The sequence below is a fragment of the Heterocephalus glaber genome, unplaced genomic scaffold (genome assembly GCF_053883595.1).
Source record: "Heterocephalus glaber isolate CG9 unplaced genomic scaffold, H.glaber_assembly_v1.0 deba00000943, whole genome shotgun sequence".
Classification (NCBI taxonomy): Eukaryota; Metazoa; Chordata; class Mammalia; order Rodentia; family Bathyergidae; genus Heterocephalus; species Heterocephalus glaber.
The window spans coordinates 6,390,434-6,399,752 of record NW_028258175.1 but is presented as its reverse complement, the minus strand read 5'-3'; the positions used below and the strand labels follow the sequence as shown (position 1 = coordinate 6,399,752).

General features: G+C 45.6%; 1 protein-coding gene across 3 annotated transcripts in view; it reads left to right on the top strand.

Moving 5' to 3' along the window:
- The first annotated feature begins 4,731 nt into the window (after positions 1-4,731).
- Scnn1g (sodium channel epithelial 1 subunit gamma) overlaps positions 4,732-9,319 on the top strand; it is a 28,586-nt gene continuing 23,998 nt past the window's right edge. Inside the window, exons 1-2 of one of the 3 annotated variants that reach the window (XM_004855938.4) lie at positions 4,732-4,836; positions 7,647-7,981. In XM_004855938.4, coding sequence (XP_004855995.1) covers positions 7,665-7,981 — 317 coding nt within the window. In that variant the 5' untranslated portion in view covers positions 4,732-4,836; positions 7,647-7,664. Of the gene's footprint in view, positions 5,158-7,646; positions 7,982-9,319 lie in introns of all 3 variants that reach the window. The other 2 variants (XM_004855937.4, XM_004855939.4) reach the window with 2 other exon arrangements.

The window sequence follows — 9,319 nt, the reverse complement described above, 5'->3', positions numbered from 1 at the left end:
GACCCTCAACCAAATGTGGGAAGGAGGTGAAATAAGAAGTTAGGTGAAAATTAAGAGGATAACCATGCTAGAAAGAGGGGAGCACAAAAGCCAACACATTTAGATGAGAATAGCTGAGACACATTTGAGAAGTAGCAAGAAAGCCAGTGTGGCTGGAGAAGAATAAACAAGGGGGCAAATAGTAGGATTTGAGGTTAGAATAGCAACTCTTTGAGTGGTCCAAGATCCTGGAGGGCTCCTGGATAAGCCATGCAATAGGCCATAAAACAAGCCCCCCAAAAGCTAAAAGCATTGAAGTCATAAAATGTATGTTCTTCAACCACATTCAAGTGAAATTGGAAGTCTGTCACAGAAAAATTGGGGAAATTAAAAAATAAGTGAAAATTAAGCAAGATACTACTAAAAATACTCTGAGATGATTAAAAATGAAGATATAACATATCAAACATGATGTGTGGTCAATGTTGTCATTAGAAGAAAATATATAGCTGTAAAAACCTACATTAGAGAATAAATATCTCAAATGAATAACCTAATTGTTTACCCTAAAACACAAGAAAAGGAAGAGCAAATGAAATCACATGGGGTCTTATGGGTATTTTAAGGACTTTGGCTCTCAGTATCTTTTGTATACTGAGACCTGCAGGAAACTCTGAGAGATGAGGAATGAATTCAAATTGGTTTAAATAATAAATTTAATGTTTGAAAATTCATCTACCAGTAAAATTTATAACTCTATAACATCAATTATTGAAGTGCTTTTATAGACATACAAAAAGCAGCAAAATATTAGAGCTGTCCAACATGAATATTCCCAGCTGAGATCAAAGAAGGGAGTACTCTGTCTAGTTCTAGATCTGATACAAGTATCCCTTTTTGTAGCTTCTTTAGTGCCACAATTTCCCCACCTTTGTTGTTTGTTTGTTTGTTGCTTTTATTGTTTGCTTGTTTTTACAATGACCTCCAAGAATAGTGTTGAAGTGCTGAGAAAATGTATGCATGTTACATAGGCTTTATACAACTGGAATTATAATGCTGTTGAATATGAGTTCAATATTAACAAATCAACTTCATATTAAGTGAGGTCACTTAAAATGGGCACACAGAGGTGTGGGCTAGTTGATGAAAATATTCCAACCAGAGGCTCTTGCACACCTAACTCTATATTTGCCCTAGGAACAATCACCCAGTATTGGCCAATTCCGTGTTTGTGGCAACTTTATCTATAAATATCATAGATGGCAAGAATTGACTGCACATTTCTAGTTCTAAGGCCAATCTATAGCCATCTCTCTCATCCATATTGACTGAAGAGGATGGCTGGAAGATTTCCCTCGCAATCTTTCATGCTTCTCACTGAATCTACCTGCAAATTGGGAATGGCATTTTGTGGAAGATAAAGATCCCATCATCATCTCCCACACAGGAGAAACCTCAGCTCTGTGGCTGCTGTCCGCGGTGCTGATCCTCGAAATCCAGCTGCCTGCGAGAGAAGTGTAATCATTGCCAAAAAGTGATTACGAAATTCCCACAAGAGAATCTAAAGACCCTTGGCCCAGGATAGGAAGTCCCCAAAAGGGAACTGAGACAGTGAGCGTATGTGAATAGAGAGCCTTCATGTCATCTTGGGGGAGCTAGAGTAATATCCGCAAGAACTGAAGGAAACTCGCTCCGGAGCTGCAGGAATCCTGGAAAGAGTCAAATTTGGCTATTCTCCCACTAGGTTCCTACTCTTGGGCTCAAGCCTTTGTTTTGCTGTAACTAAGCCTTCTTGGGTTTCTTTAGGTCTCCTCTGATTCTCTAGATTTTAGATCTCCTGCTGTCTCTCATAACTAGTTTCCTGAGTCCCTAAAACCTAGAACTCTACGGAAGCACTACAAAAATTTTAATGAGTGCAAGAAAACTTTACAGAAAGTGAGGTACCAGAGAAGCCAAGAGAAGCGAGTGTTTCACTGAGGCAGTTATCAGTTGCAAGTGCCAAAGAAGGCAAAAGCGGGAAAATTATAAAAGTTATATGTTTTTCCAACCCAGAATATGATTTTGCTGTGGGGACCATGCCTTCCCTATTCTCAGACCATGTGTTTAAAGTGAAGCTAACACTATCCAGAGTTGAACATGTACTCCAAACCCACGCCTATTGCTATGGTGTCCCAGAAAAGTGTGTGTTAAAAACGCAATTCCCAAGATGAGAGTGCTAAGAAATGAGGCTTTAAGAGGTGATTAGGTTCTGACTTCCTAAGTGGATGAAGGCTGATATAAAAGGACTTGCAGCGAGGAGTTTGATCTCTTGCTCTCTTTTGCCCTTTCTTTACTCTTCTTCAATGAGATGATGAACCAATAAGCCCTCCCTAGATGCCAACTCTTTCACATCAGACTTCCAAGCCTCCAGAACTGTGAGAAATAAGTTTATTTTCTATATTAATTACTCAGGCTGTGTTACTTTTTATAGCAGCAAAAAATTGAGCAAGATATCAATCAACTTCATTATTCTAGTCATGGTGTTTAAGGTGTAGGAAAATACCCCATGCAAGACAATAAAGCCTCATAAAAATTATTTAGTGATCACACACCCCTAATCCCAGCATCACACACTCTAGATCTAGCCACCTCTCAAAACCTCCACCTATGACCACATGAGGCTTTAGGGGGACAGCTAGATGCAGCCATAACAATAGGCTTATTATGGGGATGACCACATAAATATATACATTTACCAAAACTTTGACTGCACTCTTAAGATCTGTACATCTCACTGTATGTAAGTTTTAATTTGATTTTTAAAAAAGAAAGTGATATAAAAAAGAAAGTGACATAGGTGTGATTTCAAAGTTTAGTCCTGACTTCAACAAGTTTACCATCTCCCAAAAACATTCTTATTTTTATGACATAGAGCCTATACATCTTTCAACAAAACAAAACACAAAACAAAATAACACAGGCCAGTAAAAAAAATTTATATGTAAACCTATCCCAAGATAACCTCTTTTTAAATATATGTAAGTATATATTTTAAATACATAATATATATTTTTAATATATATATGGAGAGAGAGAGGTAGTTTTATATACAATATACTTTATTATTATTCCCATCTATATACTGTTTGTAACCTGCTCTTTTAACTGTCCTTTGTGTTTTGCTGGTTAAAGTGAGAAAATACATCAACAGAAAAAAGTCTCACTAGTAGGAATTTATCCCAATGAAATAATTAGATATGTACATGAAGATTTTAGACAGAGAACAATTTACTTTATATTAGTGAACATTTTTAGACAATACACACACACACTTACTCTGTACTGAGGATTGAACCCGGGGACTTTGCATTTGAGCCCTTTTATTTTTATTTTTTGTTTTGAGACAGGATCTTACTAAGTCACTAAGTTGCCCAGGCTGGGCTCAAATTTGTGATCCTCCTGCCTCAGCCTCCTGTGTGTCGGGAATACAGGTCTGGTTTATGCAAGCCACCATGCCCAACTTGCATAAAAAATTGATTAAATATATTATGTTAATGCAATACTTAAGTAAACCTACATATTGGCAAGGAAAGTTGCCTGTAATATAAGGTGTGATCAAAAACTATAAGCATATTTAAATTGTTAAGAATTATTACAGTGAAAGACACCTTGCCATTAATCCCCCTCAGAATCCTCCTCCTTGCTTTGAACACACTTATCCCGATCCTTGTCACTTTCTGAAGCAGCTCTGGAAGTCCTCTTTCATGAATGTCTTTACTTGTGCCACCATGGTTACCTCGATGTTCCAAATTGATTCAAGACCTTTACCTTTCATGTTCATTTTGACTTTGAGGAAGAGTCAGAAGTCACAGGTGCCAAATCTAGTAAATAAGGTAAATAAGTTGAATGAGGACGCACAGTAGTGTTTTTATTTGCCAGAGATTCTCTTAAACATAAACTGTAAACCGCTTCAGAAAGTGACAGGAATGATGGGATACGTGTGTCCAAAGGGAAGAGGAATATTTTAAGGGGGTGATGGCAATATATCTTTTACTGTAATAAATTTTTTAAAAAAGTTTAACATTGTGTGTTTTTAAAAATTACACCATATATATCATGAGCTTAAAAAAAAAAAAAAACCAAGCTGGCCCCATTTGACAATGAGAATATGATTATCGTCATTAAAACAAACTTAAGAAATTTAAGTATGTACTTCAAAAGTCCATCATAAGTACACAGACACATATGTATGCAGTATTAACTAACATGCATGGGTGGAAACACACCAAATAATACCTTACCGTTAAGTGTGCTAATTTAGTGGGAGACGCTGATCATCATCCTTACTCTTCACAGTGAATATGTACTGTAAGAAAAAATTGCGGAGTTGGGGGGGGGGGGGTTGTTTTGTTTTGTTTTTGTTTTTTGAGAACCTTCTCTAAATTGCCTTTCCATTATGCCTCCGTTTCCACCCAGCTGGGCAGCTCTCTGGCTAGTCAGTTTTCTTGAGCCAGCAACAGACGCGCCTCCTGGAAGCTGGAAACCCGGAGTCTCCACACCGGCCGCCCGCCGGGCAGGGGCTGGGGCTGCAGGGCGCTCGTTGGCCTCAGGGAGGCAGCAGGCGCCGGCCCGGCTGGGGCGCAGAGCCGCCTCGGGACGGCAGGGGGCGCTGCTGGCCCGTGGCCCACCCCTGTGGCGGCGGCCTGGGGAGCGCACCTGGGCAGGTAGGGGCGGGCCTGCAGGGGGCAGGTTCCTGGGGCGGGGCCCGGGTCCGGACCACAAGAGCCCTTGGCCTTGGGCCGGGAGATGCTTGCGTGGTGAGAGGAGTAGAGCGCCCGGGTCGTGTGCACGCGAGCCCGGACCCCGCGCAACTGACAGGTGCGCCCGGCAGGGTGGGGTCGGCCGATCGGGAGTGTGGGCACCTTCCCGGGGCCCGGGTGCAACTCCTCCGCTTCGGGGAGAAGCGGCTGCCCGAGCCGAGCGGGGGCCAGCGCCGGCGGTTCCACTCTGGGCGGCCGGGCCGGGTTTCTCTGGTGCACCGGGAGCCCGGGCTCCAGCGACTTCTGCGCAGCGCGGCCGCAGGACCCCGCGCCGGGCCGGACTCCCCGTCCACCCGCCCTAGACCTGGCGCAAACCGTTCGCCTCCCCCGAGCTCCACGTTCCCTCACTGCGGTCCAGGGAGCCAGCAAGGTCGGGCAGGTAAGGAGCGCGCCATCCAGAGCCCGGGGGCTCCGGAGTCAGAATCCTCCTACTGTGGGCTGGAGCAAATCGCTAACCCCTCTGCTCCTCAGTTTGCTCCTCAGTTTGCTCCTCAGTGAAAGGCGAATAGTATAAATGTGTCGCGAAACTGGGTAATGTGTAAAGAGGACCGACGGGAGGCCTAGACACAGGTCCCTGGATCAGCTAATAATAACAGCTGCTGCTCGTGCCGCTTGGTCAGTGTCACTATCGTTATTTGAAGAAAAGCATAGCTAGCAGAAAAAGTGCCAAATCCCAGCTCAGCCGCTTTTTACTGTGTCCTCGGGTGGCTACTTAACCTCTCAGAATCCGTTTCATTTGTATAATGGGAGAAATTCTGATGCCTACCTCGGAAGACTGCTGTGAAAATTAAATGAGGTAATGCCTAGGAAGGACGTACAAGAGTGAGTGCTCTGCACTGGCTACCAGTCCTTCCACACAGGCATGATATTGAATCGGGTGCAGAACCTCGTAGTAGCTGCAACCTTGTTCTGCTCTGAAGTTGAAGTATTGTCTGTGTGAGTGTTTCCAGGACTCCTCTGACTTTGCTACCTGACCCGCTCGGATGGGGGGAGTCCTGGGGAAGGGACAGTGGACAGAGGGACCTGTCTCCAGTGAGAAGACAGAGTCGGACAAGGGTGTCCAGAATCATGCTTCTGGCGAGCATTCCCAGAGGAGGAAACCGTCCGTGGGCTGCAGTTGTATTTGACAAGGAATCGAACCTAGACCTAAGTTTAAAAAACAAACTCTTGCTTTTGGGGGGTAAATTGTTGTAAAGGAAGCAGTGGAGATGAGCAGTATTTAAAATGATGAAATAAAACAAATTACATTCCTCTTGCCAAGAGGATAATTGCATAATTTTGAGGATCAGAGATGATTTTCTTCCTCCCAGCAAAATAAATCACAAAGGTCTGTGGAGTTTAGAGTCATTTGGCTGCCTCCTCCCTCTCCCCAGTACTCTTTTATTTGCCACAAACCAACTTGTGTCATAACCTTGAAAGACCTCTAGCTCCCAGTTTGGGGCCGTATCTCAGGGGTTCTGGGTGGAGAAAAAGTAATTCCACAGGTCTAGAGGCCTGCTGAAAGAATTAACAGGGCACTCGGTGTCCTTGTTGCAGACACAAGCCCTCGGAGGACATAGGGGTTGCTCTGTATCCCCTGCTCCAAATCAGACGTCCTGGTTTTCCTTTGTGAAATTGGGAGGCATATACAACAGTCTTCGTGTACCCCGGCTGCTGATACTGGAGCTCACAAGCCTTAGGAAACAGTCACCTGCACTACCCAGAGTTTGGAAATTAAATAGGATAAAGTCCTTCCTTTTTCCTCCCAAGTGTAATCCCAGATGTTACTAATCAACTGCTTGCTTTAATGGGAGAGGGTGGTAGCTCCAGCCCACTATTGGTCCCCTCAGGGACAAATACCACAGTGGCCATGGCTGCAGGCGTCCAGTCCAGCTCCCCCACTCACCGGCTATGTGATCTTGCATAGGTCACTCTACCTCTCTGAGCTCATTTTCCTCCTCTGTAACAGGAGATAATAACAGTGTGCCTACATCTCGGAATTTCTGAAACACGAAATGAAATATATAGAGACTAGGTATATATTTATATAGAGCATTGAGACTGATGCATATATTTGAGACTGATGAGACTATATATTATAAACACGAGTCTATACATGCACTGTACAGTATTAGTTCATTTCTAAAATGAAGTTTATTTCATACTGCAAGATTTCTGTAACTGAGATGCACCCTGCACATCGACGAACGTGTCATTTGTTTTCTAATACTTTCCCTGAAAGCTGTCACTAAATCAAGGTGTGTTCTCCAAATTTATGATATCTTAAAATCAAGGATATGGAGCACAGCTTGGCAAATATTAAGCGGCCACAGTCTTAGGATATTGTTACATCAGGTGCTCAAGAAGCACTAAGAGCTTGACCATAAAGCGAAGAAATGAAATAGAAATGATTCCTCTTGGAAGAAAACAGCAGAGAGAAGGGCTGGGGCCAATCCAGCCCGGAACCTGATCTCAGGCTGCTGCCAGGAAATTCTCCTGGCAGATTTCAAGTCAGTGACACCTAGCTGAGCGCGTCCGCTGTGTCACGCACCGTACCAGGCACCAGGGGGCATCGTGAGATCAAAACGGTGCCCTCAGGGAGTGGGCGAGTGGCAGTGCCCACCGGGTCACTGGCAGGGCTCCTGCCCAGGGACCAGGGCAAAGGTCCTTCAGCCAGTCCAGTCGGTCTTCGCGGCTTTTCGCCTCACCCAGCCCCACAAGGCTCGGCCAGGGGGTGGTAAGAGGAGCAGGCAGCCTCTTTGGCAGCTGCGGTGGCCCAAAACAAATATCCCGGAGAAAGGGCCAAGGCCTCAGAATGCAACCCAGCCAGCCACAGGGGAGAGAGGAAGGAGGTCCACACTCACCTGCCTTTCCCCTCCCTCCCTGCAGCAAAGCTTCACCTCGGCCATGGCTCCTGGAGAGAAGATCAAAGCCAAAATCAAGAAGAATCTGCCGGTGAGAGGCCCGCAGGCGCCCACCATCAAGGACCTGATGCACTGGTACTGCATGAACACCAACACCCACGGGTGCCGCCGCATTGTGGTGTCCCGCGGCCGCCTCAGGCGCCTGCTCTGGATCCTGTGCACGCTGACCGCGGTGGCCCTCATTATCTGGCAGTGCGCCCTGCTCGTCTTCTCCTTCTACACCGTCTCTGTCTCCATCAAAGTCCACTTCCAGAAGCTAGATTTTCCTGCGGTCACCATCTGCAATATCAACCCCTACAAGTAAGGGACAGAAGCAGGGACCTGGGGACCTGGGAGGAGAGCTCTGCCTTCCCTAGATGCCAAAGCCCCTGTGAAACACGAACAGCCTGCGAGCCCGCGCCAGTCTGCAGACATGCATTTTAGGAATTTGAATTCACCGCCAATACTGGTGAACTGCCCTCTCTCAGGCTCCAAATCTATGCCAAGATTTTTAGTCCATCAGCTACTTCCGGGGATGGGCCGGCACAGGGAAGGCAGGAGGGGAGCCTGCAAGGAGCAGCTGTGTGGGGAGCTGGGACTGGAATCCATCCGCCCTCTCTGCCCTTCACAGATGCACACACTAAGCCCAGTTCAGCCATTGCTCCCAGCATTCGAAGCTCACACCCTCACACTCCCCAGAACGTGCGCGCCAGCTGACTTAGAAGTGACGCCCAGGTGACTTCCGGAGCATTTCCACTGCTCTGAATCCTCGCCTGAGTCAGCCCAGTTCCACTAATTGAGCTCACTGGGCTCTGGGCTGGACCAGCCCTCAGTGCTGCCCTATCATCGGTCGCAGGACCTGTTCTAACTGGGTCATCAGAGTGCTCAGAATTGTGAAAAGCTGATTGCTGAGGCAGGTTGGAAATCAACAGAATATGTCAGAGCAGGAGTGAGGGTGAGGAGAAAGGAAATACAGGAGGAAGAAGATTATCAAGGGGCGCTAATTTGTCCCAAGTCATCGATGAGTTGGTGGCAAAGCTCAAAATCACAATCAGGTCTAACTCATTCTCTAAGTCTTTCTTGTCTTCCTCCCTTCTTCTTTCCCTCCTTCATTCATCTATCATTTGTTCCACCACCATCTACTCCGCATCTATCAATTGCCGGGCACTGTGCTAGATTCTGGAGCTTAGAACTAAACAGCCCACACACATTCTTTGCACTAGTGAGCTTAAACTGTGGTGGAAGAGTAAACTACTAGCAGAGAGAATTACACTACCATAATTGAAAATAGTGACCATTTAATTACACATTATGCACAGGGGTGTGTTTTTTGGATATATAAGAAAGTCTTTGAACTTCCCCAATAACCTGAGGAACCTGAGACACCAAAACGCTAAGTGGCTTGTTCAAGTTCACACTGCCAGTACCAGGTGGGCTCTGCAACTTGGACCCTTGCACCCTCGACACTGTTGCTATGCATGGAGCAGGAGAGAAGTGAGAGAGGAGAGTCAGGGAGGAGCCTGGGGCCTTTGGGTATTGTGAATTATTTTTTTTAAATGGTCTCATTATGCTTCACAGAGTCTACTCTGTACCATTCTTACACGTTCCTGTACGCTGTCAAGGGAATGGCCATTTATTCTTTCTTCCCAGTACTGGCTG